General features: G+C 35.3%; 1 protein-coding gene across 1 annotated transcript in view; it reads left to right on the plus strand.

The window, feature by feature from the left end:
• The window catches only part of HCN1 (hyperpolarization activated cyclic nucleotide gated potassium channel 1), a 373578-nt gene that overhangs the window by 325107 nt on the left and 32154 nt on the right, over positions 1-16317 (plus strand). Inside the window, exon 6 of the mRNA XM_040630450.1 lies at positions 537-777. Coding sequence (XP_040486384.1) covers positions 537-777 — 241 coding nt within the window. The remainder of the gene's footprint in view (positions 1-536; positions 778-16317) is intronic.

Consider the following 16317-nt stretch of genomic DNA (forward strand, 5'->3'; position numbering starts at 1 on the left):
CCCCATTATCTTCACTTTAATGTGAACAACATTAAGAAAAAAACATTCAAATGCTTGTCTGGCAGCTGGGCCTTTGTTTCAGAATCCTGGTCAGTAGGTGCAAGTTAGATTGTTCAACACATGGAGCACCGAAGCAGCAATACTATAGCTAACAGGAGGTAGTGTGGCTTTTCTTCATAAAACAAGGTAAAAGGGAGACTAAAACTCATCCACATTTGAGTTCTAATTTTATATAAAGTATAGTAAAGGAATTGGGAAGTTATAAAAGGTAAGACGTATATATCCAATTCACATTTACTGAATGTTTAATATATGCATACACTGCACTAGGTGCTGGGAATACAAAGTTCCAACACAAAAATAAAACATAATTTCTGGCTTTAAAGAGATAAGCAGATTATTAGAATTTATGTGTCTTTGGTTCTGAACTTAAATTGCAATATTGGGCTATATGTAGATTTTAATGTAAGCTTGTGCTTTGCTTCCTGATATGATGAATATCTCTCTTCATATTTGTCTGCCCTTGCCATCTTTAGGAGATCGTCAACTTCAACTGTCGGAAGCTAGTGGCTACCATGCCGCTGTTTGCTAACGCAGATCCTAATTTTGTGACTGCCATGCTGAGCAAGTTGAGATTTGAGGTGTTTCAACCAGGAGATTATATCATACGAGAAGGAGCTGTGGGTAAAAAAATGTATTTCATTCAACATGGCGTTGCTGGTGTCATCACAAAATCCAGTAAAGAAATGAAGCTGACAGACGGCTCTTACTTTGGAGGTTAGTGAAAAAGAAAATGCAACTGAGCTGAACGTTGCTTTGATTATGTGTCTTTCTTAGAATTTTGGAGATGTCAGGATGTTGTTTTGTTATTTTGACTATGAACTTGTATTTGAATTCTGATGAAAGTGTCTATAATGGTATGTTTTCACTTTTCAGTGTCACATACTCAGTGCTTGTACATTTACTACTGTGTTAGTTGGAGTATCTTTTTACCTTCGCAAACTAGAACTGATGAACCCTGGCTTAAACCAGATGGAAAGTATATTTTTGTCTCACACAGAAGTCCCAGGAGGGTCAGATGGCTCTCCCCAATACAGTTTTCAGGGACCCAGATTTCATGTATTTTGTTGGTCCGCCATCCTCTAGAGTGATTTTTTCATTTATACAAGAGGAACTGGTTCCTCTCCATCATGTTAGATATGGCCTACAGGAGGGGGAGAAGGGAACAGAGGAAGTGAAGAGTGAGCAGCTTCTCTTTAGAGGTGTACCTGAAATTATCACTATCAGTGCTTGTTTACATCCGATTGGCCAGAATTTAGTTACAAGCATACCTCTAGGTGTAAGAAATGCTGAGGAATGTAGCCTCTAGTTGAGTGGTGTGTAAGTCAGGGTTCTCCAGAAAAACAGAACAAATAGGAGAATATACATACAAATGGAGAGTTATTATAAGGAATTGGCTTATGCAAATATGGAGGCTGACAAGTCTTGTGATTGGCCATTGACAAGCTGGAGACCCAGGAAAGCTGGTGGTAGAATTTAGTCTGGCTCCCAAGGCTGGGAACGAGAGGAGTCGAAGGTGTACATCCCAGTCTGAAGGCAGAAGATGAGATGAGATGTTAGCTCAGCAGTGAAATAGGAAAAGAGGGTCGAACTCTCCCCACCCTACTTTTATCCTAGTCACACCACCAGTGGTGTGGATGATACCCCCTCACATTGGGGAGGGCCATCTACTTTACTGAGTCCATTGATCCAAATGCTAATCATATCTGGAAACACCCTCACAGATACATCCAAAAATTGTGTTCAATCTGGGCACCCCGTGACCAATCAAGCTGACCCATAAAGCTAACCATTATAAATGGAAATTAGCCTTGCTAAAAACCCTGAAAATACAAATTGTTTCCAACTTTTTGCTATCATAGGATATATATTGATACTTGTGCACATGTATAAAACTTGCGTAGAAGTTGAATAACTGGGTCCAAGACTATACATATTTTTAAACTGAGATAAGCACCGAATTGTTTCTTTGATGGGACTGCCTGTGTCTTCATGCCTTGTCAATTCATTTTGACTTTTGTCCTCTTAATAAGTAAAAATGGCATCCCTTTCTTGTTTAGTGTGCGTTTCCATTATTAATATTGAGGTTGAAGCGTTCATAGATTTATTCATCATTTGTATTTTATTTTTTCTGTTTCTATTCTTTGCATATTTTTCCAATATGTTTTTTTGCCTTTTCAAAACCATTTTATAGCAACATTCCTAATGTATTTTTGATAGGCTATAACTATTTTCTTCAAGACTGTTATTTCTCTTCTATCTTTATAACTTCGCTTTCATCATTCTGATCTTCATTATTGTTGATTTGATATGAACCTGCCTCTCCTTCCCCTTAAGGCATCAGAGATTTTTTCCTTAGGTGGGTTTTGTACACTGCAAAATTACAGAAATGTTTTCCATCTTTACCTCTATTTTATTTAGTTTTGCATTTTGTTATATTTTATTATAGTTTACTATCTTTATTATACATACCTTGATTCCATTTTTATTTAGTATTAACCCATCCAGCATATATTTGTGAATATAGTGTGAGGTAAGATTCTGTATTTTTCCCCAAAAGAGATAAGTTTTCCACCATCATATATGGAAGATTTCATCCTTTCTGCAAAATGTTAAAATATTTCTTTAATAATATGCTGTTACAATATACACTAATGTGATAATAACAACTAATACTGTATTGTATATTTGGAAGTAGCTAAGAAAGTAGTTCTTAAAAGTTCTCATCACAAAAAAAAATTTTGTAACTATATATGGTGACAGATGTTACCTTGACTTACTGTAGTGATCATTTCTCAATACATATAAATATCAAAGTATTACGTTGTCATGAGCACGCTAGGAAGGCACACACAGGAGTTGTGTCTTTCCATAATGCCAGCTTTATTCAATCATAAAACAAGGTTAACATAATGATAAAGCAGTCAGGATTCCAAACTCAGTGGCACTTCACTCTTTTAACTTTGCTTCTTACTCCTCACACAAAACAAAGCACAAGACAATTTACACAACAAACAAGAGAGTAGGGGGAGTAGGAAGTGAATGAACCAAACAGGAAGTCAGTCTGTGGGCACGCAGTTGAGATAAGCTTGGTCTGTCCGGCTCAGCCCTCACTCAGCACATGCTGCTTACTATGTCCCAGCAGTGGAGGATCTCGGTTCTGTTCAGAAAGAGATCGATCCGGCAGAGCGAGCTTCACTGGCTGCTGCCTTCTTGATGTGATCAAATATGAAAGGGTCAGTGTCTTGAAAGTCTGATAGTTTGCTGCAAAAATCTTTCTTTTTTAAAGGGGTTTAATCCGTCTTGGGCCTCTGCAGACCTCCCCTGTTTCTGCCCATCATCAGTTCTGAGTCTATTGTCAGCTGGTGCTAATCTCGGCGGTTGGTCTTAGCTGCGATGCCCTTCGAGGCTTGTGTCACTGCTTGACATGGGTGATTGCTGTTACTCTCTGCAGTTGTATCCCTGAAACTAATGTGTTGTGTCAATTACATCTCAATAAAAGAAAGAGAATCCTGGGATGGGGGGAAATATCTATAAAATCCACTCGATTTTTAGGTATCAGGAAGAAAACCATATATTCTGTACCTTTTCTAGGATACATGCAGATTCGTAGAGGGGCTTTAATCATTCTAATCGAAGATGCTTCCAGGTAGTGTTGAGACAAAAAAGTAAAACAACTACAGAGGAGCCATTATGCTAATATATGGCCATTAGAGGCTCTTTTGCATAGAGGAAATAACTTTGGAACAAGCAGAAGGGGGACACTGTTTTTTCTTAGTTTCTACCAATTCTGTTAAAACATTAGAAACGTAATGATTAATATTAGACCTCTGGTACCACAGTATCAGGACTTGGCAAGCTTAATGTTTAAATATTCCTCAACACCAGGAAACTGAAATGTTTTTCTTAGGAAAAGGCAAGAAGTCTGTCTTCAAATATCTACAGGCTTATCCTGTAAGAGGCAATTCAAATGAAGCTCTTTTCCTTCTCATAAGTGAGATTATTACATTGTGTTCATCCTTCACAGACTTTATAATACGCCATCTCTTCAGAAGGCTTCTCAGTCAGAATCAATGTTTCCCACCTTTGTGTCTCCATAGTACTCATAGCTTTCCAGGGTCTTGGCCTCAGTCGGCCTCACACTGAAATTAATAGTGTAGTTGCCTGTCTTCCGTCTGATATTCAATGTGTACATCAGAATCATCAGAGGGCTGTTTAAAGCCAAAGATGCTCAGGCCCCACCCATCAGAAATTCTGAATCAGTAAGTCCAGACTGGAGACAGATTTTTATTTGTTCATTAGAGACTAGTCAACCAGTATATCTGATTCCCTAAAAAAATCAGTAATGATTTAAAAAGTATTCAAATCAAATTAGTAGTTGAGAAAAAGGCAATGAATTTCATGTTGTCATATAAAATATATATATATGCTGACTTTAATAAGTTTTCTTCAATAACAGCTAAGAAACATTAACTAGGAAGGCTTTGAGTTTTATTAAATGCTTTTTTTTTGGAATATATCAAAAAAACCAGAAGTTTCTTATCCATTAACGTATTGTGGCTGAATAAAATCTATCAACTCAAGTTAATTAGCTTCCTTCACTTTCCCTCTCACCCATGAAGGACGCTTTTGAAGCTTCCAGCTTCCCCTTCTTCCCACTCTTCTTTGTCATGATTCTGTGCTGCTCGTTAGCCCCTTAGCCTTTTGTGCAGATTGTTCTAAGAAAAAAGAGATTTGGAAAAAAGCTAAGACCTAAAAAATCTACTTTAGAAAGCACAGAGCATCAATGTTCAAATAAAGGAAAAAGAGTAATTGAAAGCCGACGGGGTAAAAACTAAAAGTGTGCGTGTATAGGCCAAGTGTTGGGGAAGGTGGTTTGGGAGGGAAAACATTTTTGAGGCAATTAATGGGGGTGTGATAAATATGTAGAAGAAACATCTGGAAAGGACTTTCTGGAAGTGTTATTATGCACTAAGAGTGTATTTTTACATTTGACATACATTTCGTCAATTCAAAGGAACTTTTAATTACTATATAGTTATATTTGCTAATATGACTAAGGTTTTATACCAACACTGGAACACTCGTTTCCCTAGATATATCTGGATATGCTATTAGTAAAGTCAATTACAGTAATGAATATCCTTGTGTTGAGTTGTAGGATCATTTCTGGGATAAAAACTACTATGTCCTGATGCATTATTTAATGTTTTTAACACATTGTAGCATCTCTGTAAGTGAAATCGGGCTGTTATTTATTGCTATGGTGGTGATTTTTGCGATCCCTTAGCTAATTTTGGATATCAGGTTTTGTTTACTTCTTGGAAAGAGTAAGAAAACTTTTTTTTTTAATGTATTCTCTATTTTAAGGAAGTTTAAACAATCTAGGCATTACCTGTTACTTGAAATCTTCTTAGGTTTCACAAGTCAAGCATTGTGTCTGATTCTCTGTCTTCTATGGTTATTAAAGTCCTCCAGCTTTCTACCTCTTTATGAGTAATCATTCAGTTCATCTACTTCAATTGTTCATAATAATGAAAAGCTTAAAAAAATAAAGTCTGATGCCAGAGCCAACATTATATCTTAGAGTTTCTGATGGAATTGAGTGGAGTAGTAGAGTTGAGATCTAAACATCAGCATGTAAAAACAAAATCCACAGAAGATTTCAAATAATTTTCACATAATATATACATATATGTATACATAGTTCCCTTTTTATTTTCAATAAACTTTTAATTTTTAATTTTAGAACAATTTTAGATACAAAATGATTGCAAAGATTATATGGAGAATTCCATATATTCCATACCCAGTTTCCGATTATTAATATTTACCATTACTCTGATATATTTGTCACAATTAATGAACCAATATTGATACATTATTATTAATAGGTACTTAATAAAACATACACTTAATTCAAATTTTCCTAGTTTTTGCCCAATATGCTCTTTTCATTCAGGATCCCATTTACTTGTGACGTCTTCTAGCTTACTCTTTTTTTCTTTTTTTTTAGATTTATTTATTTTTAAAGAGTCAGGTGGTGGGAAGAGAAGAGGCAGAGGGAGAGAATCCTTCAAGCAGACCCCCTGTTGAGTGTTAGCCCAACGTGGAACTTGACCCCACAACCCATGAGATCATGACCTGAGCCAAAACCAAGAGTCTGGTGCTAAACCAACTGAGCCACCCAGGCACCCCAGTTTGCTCTTGGTTTCTAAGTTTTCTTAGGCTTTCCTTGTTTTTTATAAACTTCACAATTTTGAGGAGCATTGGTAAGGTATCTTATAGAATATCTCTCGGTTGGAATTTGTCTGATGATCTCATGATTAGTTTGGGGTAAGGTTTTGGGGGAGGAATATCACAGACATAAAGTGCCATTATCTTCACATCATACCCAAGGGTATTACTATCAATATGTCTTATCACTATTGCTGTTAACACTGATCACCTGGATTGAGGTAGTGTTTGTCAGGCTTCTCCACTATAAAGTTATTGTTCCCCCTCATTCCATACTTTTCTGTTTGAAGGATAGTCACTAGGCAGAGCCCACGACTAAGTACTGAGGAATAATGTTCCACTTTCTTAGGGGCAGAGTATATACATAAACTATTTGAAATTATTCTAAATGGGAAATTTATTTACTCTCACATTTATTTATTAAGCCCTTTTTTATTTATCAGTAAGGACTGATGAATATTTATTTATAATTTGGTTTGTAATCCAATACTACTTTATTTTTTTAAATTCCTGTGTAGTTAGTATACGGTGTTGTATTAGTTCTAGGTGTACAATAAAGTGATTCCACAGTTCCATGTATTACCCAGTGCTCATCTAGATCAGTGTACTCTTAATCTCCTTCACCTATTTCACCCATCCCCCACCCACCTCCCCTCGGTAATTACCTGTTTGTTTTCTTTTTTTTTTTTTTTTAAGATTTTATTTATTTATTTGACAGAGATAGAGACAGCCAGCAAGAGAGGGAACACAAGCAGGGGGAGTGGGAGAGGAAGAAGCAGGCTCATAGCAGAGGAGCCTGATGTGGGGCTCGATCCCATAACGCCGGGATCACGCCCTGAGCCAAAGGCAGACGCTTAACCGCTGTGCCACCCAGGCGCCCCTACCTGTTTGTTTTCTATGATTAAGGGTGTTTTTTGGTTTATCTCTCTCTCTTTCCCTTTGCTTCTTTGTTTTGTTTCGTAAATTCCACACACAAGTGAAATCATATGGTATTGGTCTTTCTCTGACTGATGTATTTTGCTTAGTATTATACTCTCTAGCTCCATCCATGTTGTTGCAAGTGGCAAGATTTCATTCTTTTTATGGCTGAATAATACTCCATTGTGTATCTACCACATATTCTTTATCCATTCATCCAATGATGACACTTAGGCTGCTTCCATACTTTGGCTATTGTAAATAATGCTGCAATAAACATAGGGGTGCATATATCCCTTCAAATTAGGGTTTTTGTATTCTTCGGGTAAATACCAGTAGTGCAATTACTGGATTGTGGGTAGTGCCATTTTTAATTTTTGGAGAAACCTCCATACTGCCTTCCACAGTGGCTGTACCAGTTTGCATTCCCACCAACAATGCACAAGGGTCCAATACTACTTTATTAATTATGTTGCTCAAATTATTCCAGCTTTGGCCATTTGGACCTCTTTCAGTTGGCCCCTGTGTACTTTTGAAACACTCTTGTTATTGTGGGCTTGGGGTTTTTTATTTTTGTTCTGTTTTGTTGAGATTTTTTTCTAGCACTATAAGATGCTCCTGGAACATTTTGTATATTTCCTACCCAGTCTTAGATGCAGCCATTTGTCTAAGGATCCCTGGTTCCATTCATGGGAGAGTGGTTTTAGAAACCAAGATTGGGACACCAGGTGTACTATTACTACTGGGCTATCATTACTTGTACACCCTGTCAGGTGACAAGGCAAAGAGATACATACTCATATACTAACCTGTGTATATACATATGTCTATAAATATTTCCATGTGTATCTGTCTGTTAAGCTAAATATGATATTTCCAAATTCTAATCCATTACCATAGGCTTATTTTGACCTTCTTTTCTTGTTTATCTGTAATAATTCACTCAAGAGTAAGAAATTGGCTTCCACTATATATTTACTTAATTGTTCAATTGTATTTCAGCTATTGTATTGTATTCAGCCTTGCATACCTGAAATAATTTTTAATGGTTCAATTTTCTAATATTTTGATCTCAATTTTTCTGTTTATGTTCATGAGGGATATACCTCGATACTATTCTTTCCTGTAATGTAGTTTTTTGTTTATTTTGGTTTGGTTTGGTTTTACATTAAAATAATTCTCACCTCATAGAGTGAAATAGAAAATGTTCTCTCTGCTTTTATTTTCTGGAAAAAATTATGGAGAATTGATATTATTGCTTCCTTATATATTTGGCAGAGTTCATTGATGAAAACATCTGTGATTTGTATTTTGCTGGTTACTTATTATTGATTCAATTTCTTTAATAGATAAAGTGTTATTCAGGTTACCTGTTTCTCATTGTGTGAATTTAGTTTGTACTTTCCAGGAATTTCTCCATTTCACCTAAAATTTCAAATTTATAGGCATAAAATTGTTTGTAGCATTCATTTATTATCCCTTTTTAATTACCCCAGGATCAGTAGTGATGATCACTTTCATTTTTGATGTTAATTCGTGTTGTTTCTCTCTCTCCCTCTCTCTCTGTCCTAGAAAAAAAAAACATTTTAAAATCTTTTTAAAGAACTAGATTTTGCTTTCATTGATTTTCTCCATTGTTTTGTTTTCAATTTTATTGATTTCTGCTCTAATTTTATTATTTCCTTATTCTTCTAACTCTAGGCTTTATGTAATGCCCTATTTTATTCCTGATGATTTTCTTGTCCTGAAATCTGCTTTGTCTGGAAGTAATATAGACACTTTAGCTTTCTTTTTTTTTCTCAATTTTTTTTTATTGTGGCAAAATATACAAACATAAATCTTCCATCTTCACTATTTCTAAGTGTATGGTTTAGTGGTATAAAACACAGTCATAATGTACTACCAGTACCACCACCCATCTCCAGAACATTTTTGTCTTGTAAAACTGCAACTCTTTATCTCTTAAACAACAAATCCGCATTTCCCCTCCTCCCAGACCTTGGCAACCACCATTCTATTTTCTCTCTACAGTTTGTTTTGTTTGGAGATACCCTAAGTATCTCACAAAAGGAGAATCATGTAGCATTTATCTTTTTCGTGATTGTCTTATTTCACTTCACATAATGTCTTCCAAGCTCATCCATATTGTAGCGTATGTCAGAATATCCTTCCTTTTAAGGCTGAAGAACATTTTATTGTATGTCTGTATCACATTTCGCATATTCATTCATTCATTAACAGCTGAGTTGCTTTCACCTTTATAGCTATTGTAAATAATGCTGCTATGAACATAGATATACAAATAGCTCTTTGAGACACCATTTTCAATTCTTTAAGTACATACTCACAAGTAAAATTGCTGGATCATATGGTAATTCTATTTTTTAATTTTTTGAGGAATCTTCATACTGTTTTCCACAGTGGCTCTATCATTTTATATTCTCACCAGCAGGGCACAAGTGTTCCAATTTGTCCACATTTTCAACACTTGTGATTTTTTTGTTGTTGTTTTTTGCTAGTAACCTTCCTAATAGGTATGAGGGTCCTTTGCCTATTTTTGAATCAAGTTGTTTGGTGTTGCTTTTTAGGGGTTTTCTATATATTTTGGATATTAATCTCATCAGAGATATGATTTGAAAATATTTTATTTGCCTTTTTACTTTTATGAGAGCATATTTTGATGCACAAAATTTTTAAATTTTCATGAAGTCTAATTTGCTGTTTTCTTTAGTCACTGTCCCTTTGGTGTCATATCCAAGAAATAATTGCCAAGTCCAATATTGTGGAGCTTTCCCTATGTCTTCTTCTAAGAGTTTTATAGTTTCAGGTCTTATATTTAGGTCTGTGGTCCGTTTTTAGTTAATTGTTATGTATGGTGTTAGGTATTGGTTCAGCTTCATTCTTTGCATATGGATGTCAAATTTTCCTGTTGAAAAGAACGTCTTTTACTTTTAAATGATCTTGGCACCCTGGTCAAAAATCATTGATCATATATGCAACGGTTTATTTCTGTACTATTGTTTAATTTTTAAAACTATTTTTTAGAGCAGTTTTAGGTTCACCACGAATTAAAAGGAAAGTACAGAGATTTTCCATATGCTCCCTGCCCCCACACATGCTCAGCCTCCACATTAACATCACTCACCAGAATGGCACCAAGAATGAACCTACACTGATACATCATAATCACCCCAAGTGTTTTACCGTAGGATTCATTTTTGGTATGGTATAGTTGATGGGTTTAGACAAATGTACAATGACATATATTCATCACTGTAACATCATACACTGCCCTAAAAATCCTCTGTGCTTTACCTATTTCTCTCTTCTCTCTTCTCTCTCTGGAACAATCACTTAACTTTTTATTACCTCCATGGTTTTGCCTTTTCAGGAATGTCCTTTGTTGTAATAATACAATATGTAGCCTTCTTAGATTATCTTCATTCAGTTAGTAATATGCATTTAAGGTTTGTCCATGTCTTTTCATTGCTTGACAGCTTGTTTCTTTTTGGTGCAGAATAATATTCCATTGTCTGAATGTATCACAGTTTATTTATCCATTCACCTACTGAAGGCATCTTGGTTGTTCCCAAGTTTTGGCAATTATGAATGAAGCTGCTATAAACATCCATGTTTTTTGTGGACATGTTTTCAGCTCCTTTGAGTAAATACCAAGGGGTGTGATTACTAGATTATATGGTAAGAGTATTTTTAGTTTTATAAAAATCTGCCAAACTGTCTTTCAAAGTCGCTATACTATTTTGCATTCCCACCAGTGATGAATGAGAGTTATCGTGTTCCATATGCTCACCAGTATTTATTTTCTGTTATCAGTGTTCTGGATTTGGGCCATTCTAATAGGTGTGTACTGATATCTTATTGTTTTAATTTGCATTTCCCTGATGAAATATAATGTGGAACATCTTTTCATATGTTTATTTGTCATGTGTACATATTCTTTATTGAGGTGTCTGTTAAGGTCTTTGGTCCATTTTTAATCAAGTTGTTTTTTTGTTGTTGAGTTTTCAGACTGCCTTGCATATTTTATTTTATTTTATTTTATTTTATTTATTTTATTATTTATTTTTTTTTTTTTAAGATTTTATTTATTTATTTGACAGAGACAGCCAGCGAAAGAGGGAACACAAACAGGGGGAGTGGGAGAGGAAGAAGCAGGTTCCTAGCGGAGGAGCCTGATGTGGGGCTCAATACCAGAACGCTGGGATCACGCCCTGAGCCGAAGGCAGGCGCTTAACGACTGCGCCACCCAGGCGCCCCTGCCTTGTATATTTTAGATAAAAGTTCTTTATCAAATGTGTATTTTGCGAATATTTTCTTCCAGTCTGTGGCTGTCTTCTCATTTTTTGACATTTTCTTTTGCAGAGCAGAAGTTTTTAATTTAAATGAAGTCTAGCCTCTCAACTATTTCTTTCATAGGTTGTGTCTTTGGTGTTATATCTAAGAAAGGCATCAGCATGCCCAAAGTCATCTAGATTTTTCCTATGTAATCTTCTAGGAATTTTATAGTCTGTTTTTTATATTTAGGTCTATGAAATATCTTGAGTTAATTTTTGTGAAGAGTACAAGGGCTGTGCGAAGATTTTTTTTTTTTTTACGTATGCATGTCCTGTTGCTCCAGCACCATTTGTTGAAGAGACTGTCTTTTCTCCATTGTATTGGCCTTACTCCTTTATCAAAGATCATTTGACTGTATCTATAAAAGTCTGTCTCTGGGCTTTCTGTTTTATTTCACTATATATCTGTCTGTTCTTACACCAATACCACACTGTCTTGATTACTATAGCTTTATAGTAAGTCTTAAAGTTTGGTAGCATCAATCCTCCAGCTTTATTGTTTTGCCTACTGTGGGTCTTTTGCCTCTCTGTATAAACTTAGAATCAGTTTGTCAACATCCATAAAATAACTTGGTAGGATTTTTATTTAGATTGAATTGAACCTATAGATCAAATTGGGAAGAACTGACATCTTGACAGTTGAAGTTTTATCATTTTGGTTTTCTTTTATTTTATTAAAAGGGAGTAAGAACTGCTAAGCATGTCAAAACTAAAACTGAAAGCCCTTTCATGTTTATTTAATCTCCTCTAAATCTGTAATATGTGTTTTTTTCCCAACACTTCTTTTTTATTTTCTCATTTTATTTTCTGAATCATTTGCATTAATATTTGTTATTTTCATGGTGTTTTCAAAGAAAAAGCTTTTTCCTTTCACTAATCTCTGGAACTTTTCTTTCTTTATGAAATCTTTCGTTATCTTTAGATTTTAGTTTTTTGCTTTTTTTTAGCTTCTTGAGTGAAAAAAATTAGTATATATATTTATCTTCTACCATTCTTCATTGTGATGACTGCAATTTGAGTACATATAAATTTGACTATACCGCTTTGGTCAAATTCCATTGCATTTTTTAGATATTTATTATTGCTCGTTCTTTCTTTTGTAAGTATTTTTGAAGTTTATTTATTACTATTTTTTAAAGATTTTATGTATTTATTTGACAGAGAGAGATAGCCAGCGAGAGAGGGAACACAAGCAGGGGGAGTGGGAGAGGAAGAAACAGGCTTCCAGCGGAGGAGCCTGATGTGGGGCTCGATCCCATAACACCGGGATCATGCCCTGAGCCGAAGGCAGACGCTTAACGACTGAGCCACACAGGCGCCCCTATTTATTATTTTTTTAATTACTATCTACACTGAACGTCTGGCTTGAACTCATGATCCCAAGATCAAGAGCCACATGCTCTTCCAACTGAGCCAGCCAGGTGCCCCTATTTTTGCTTATTGCTTATTTCTAAATGGATTCCATTTTCAGTCTGAAGTTATTGCATGAATTGCCTTTTATTTATATTGTTTTTAAATTTTTTAAATGGAAAAGTTTGGAGATGGAATGGTAGAGCGAAAAGAAACACATTTGAATAGGAGAATTACGGAATATCAAATATGTTAAACAATCAATTGTATTGATAATAAGTGATGCATAAGAAAAATGATAAGACTAAAGGAAATTTATTTTAAAAAGGAGTGAGATGTTCTACAATTACAAAGACAATTAAAAAATTAAAATGCAATTCTAGGGGTACCTGTGTCGCTCAGTCAGTTAAGCATCTAACTCTTGATTTCAGCTCAGGTCATGATCTCAGGGTTGTGAGATCGAGTCCCACTTTGGACTCTATGCTAGGCATGAAACCTGCTTGAGATTCTCACTTTCCCTCTGGGCCCCTCCACCCCAACCCCCATTCGCATGTTGCACTCTCTCTCTCTTTCTCTCTCACTCAAAAAAAATGCAGTTCTATACAGAATATTTTTTCAATTCTCTTACTAAATTCTTAAGACATAAATGATCAGTTCTAAATTTAGTCTTATAAAATTGACCAATGAAGTCATCACATAGCTTTCAATAGTTTAACAAATATTTCCCCTATTGTTTATTCCTATAAAAGTCAAATATGTACTTATTCAACCCAACTCACTTCAATAAGAAATTCTGTAAAATTCTGTAAAATAATATTTTGTTTGGGTTCCATGCTTATAGCCACATTTATATTTTCACTATGGGGGCCTAAAGTGGCTATTAGTGGACCTCAGGATACTGAAAGCACAATCTTTTAGTGGATAGTTTATGGGAAAAGAATAGGTCTGCATTACTTTCAATTCTTTTACACATACAGTTGATATTTGTTCAAGTTAAACACCAAAGAAGGTAATGAAAGGCAATTAAAACCTAATAATAACAAATTGTACTCATTTAGCAGGTTAGGGTTTATAATTCCTACCTCTTTAAGTCTCTGATATGGAATTTTAAAATGAACAGAAAGGACTCTTGTCTTATACTGATTTTATATTTGCATGGCCGACGGTGGCAACTTCATAGTACAATTAAACAGAAGAGCAGGGATCAACTGAGGAACACTCTCGCCACTCTTTTCAAATGTCTGAATTAAATGAATATAATCAGCACACTGAACATTCCAACTGAATGGCAAACAAAATGGTGAGATATAGAGACTTATTTAAAGAAAGATCAAACTCAGAGTTTTGTATTCTTGATTTATTATAACTTTATTATAACTTGATTTATTTCTACAATATACAGAATATATTTCTAGATCAAATTAGTTTTGTTTTAACTCAAAGAAGTTTTAGTTGTTTTTTTTCTGTGTGTGTGTGTGTGTGTGTGCATGTGTGTGTGTCAAGGTTGGGGAAAGAGTGTTAGGTCAGTCAGCACATGCACCATCTCATCCAATGTTCTCACCAACAGAGGTCCCAAGTAATGTTCTAGTAGAGTCAGTGCAAGAGAATGAACGTGTGCCTAGCACATTCATAGTCCCTGGGGGATTTAGCAGTGGACAAGATAGACAAAATTCCCCATAGTCGTGTAGCTTGTATTTTATGGGGTCCTTTAATTTTAGAAATAAAAATGTAATGAGGAAAACTAAACTACTAAAATATTAAACTACATTGCCACATGATGACAAATGCTTCTAGGAAAATTAAAGCTAGGTGGAAACGTGAGGAATAACCTCCCTGCCCGTACAGCCAGTTGGGGAGTAGGTCCAGGCATGTAGGATCGATTACGTGGGAGTCCCCAGCTTCCCACTGGGAGTGATGGTGAGTGAGGACAAAGCAACTGTGAGACCAGTCCCCGTGGCTCTCCCATGTGGATGGTGAGGCAATGAGTTTGGAATGTTAAAGGAGTGAGGGTCTTATTTATAGGAGGAGAAGTTCCTGGACTCCTCTTGACTCTTCCTCTCAGGAAAATGGTATAAAATAAGCCTCAAGCATTTAAAATAAAATGAAATGAAATGAAATGAAATGAAATAAAATAAAATAAAATAAAATAAGCCTCAGAGATGTTAAACAACCTGGCCAAGGCCAGTACCTGAAAAGCGACAAAGCCAGGTTTCAAACTCAGCCATAAATCTGAACTTAAAGCCTGTGTTTTGTCTATTGTACCTCCCTATGTCCTGTGAGAAGGCATGATGGTTGTCCTCTAGGATGGAAACATTAAACGTCAGCTAAGCCTTAGCTTCCCTTCAGAGGCTTCCATGGCCCCCTTATATATGCATTTGTTAAACATTTGAAATCTGTTCATATGTTCAACTGACCCTCCTATTAAAGTAATCATATTATTAATACACTATCCACTGAGTAAGGTAAAATGTCATTAATATGCCTCTTTAAAATTTCAAATAATTTATCTTTTATTCAGTAGTCTATGATTTTAAAGAAAAGTGTCTGTTTTTCAAATATAATGTTATGTTTCATTATTGTTGGAATCTCTACATACGCACCTCTTGTCATTCCATACCAAAGTGTTCTCATTGATTCAGTTTCCTAACTTTCTTTCAAAATATCTGTCTCATAAGTTCCTCTTATGGTTAGTCATATGAAGCAAACCACCAGAAGGAAAATAATTCCCACGATTGTTGCCATTATAAATAATTTGGTATTAAGTGCTGCTTAATAATGTCTAATATTTTTCCAGCCTTAAGAAGACTGCCAGGAACTTTATATAGCTGGTGTTTACATTTAGAATTTTTATGCCCAAAATGCATTTGGCCAGATAATGATCATCTGGCATTTTTAAATTTAGAGCCACAGATTTGAGAAACCACAGGCAATCCCTGTCATGGTGACTATCCATGAAGAGGACTGAAGCATCTGTCATTCTGTAGTTTACAGTTGACTCCACCTCTAGTACATTATACATTTCTAAAAGCTGATACAGATTTTCTAGAAAGTGTGAAGAATCCGTTGATAATAAATTCAAAAACCTGATTAGCTCAGTTCTTCCATCGTATTTATAAGAAGACCATAGCAGAGGAAAACTATAAATATTTTTGTCAATTTTTTTTGTTTAATTGTATTTTGCTTCCTCCTTAGACTAGGGTTATGAAAAAATTGTTTTAATAGTGATAAAATGGATATGACAGATTTTTTTACAGGTTTTAGCTCATCTGGGAGTCTGTCTATACCAGATAATGTACAACCACAGCTTTGCTAAGTCATCGGGTGAGAGAGATGTTGATCCCCATCTTATCCTCACCTCACAGTTCTATGATTCTATCAAGTCATGTATATATGTACC

The sequence above is a fragment of the Ursus maritimus genome, unplaced genomic scaffold, assembly GCF_017311325.1.
Source record: "Ursus maritimus isolate PB19 unplaced genomic scaffold, ASM1731132v1 scaffold_15, whole genome shotgun sequence".
Classification (NCBI taxonomy): domain Eukaryota; kingdom Metazoa; phylum Chordata; class Mammalia; order Carnivora; family Ursidae; genus Ursus; species Ursus maritimus.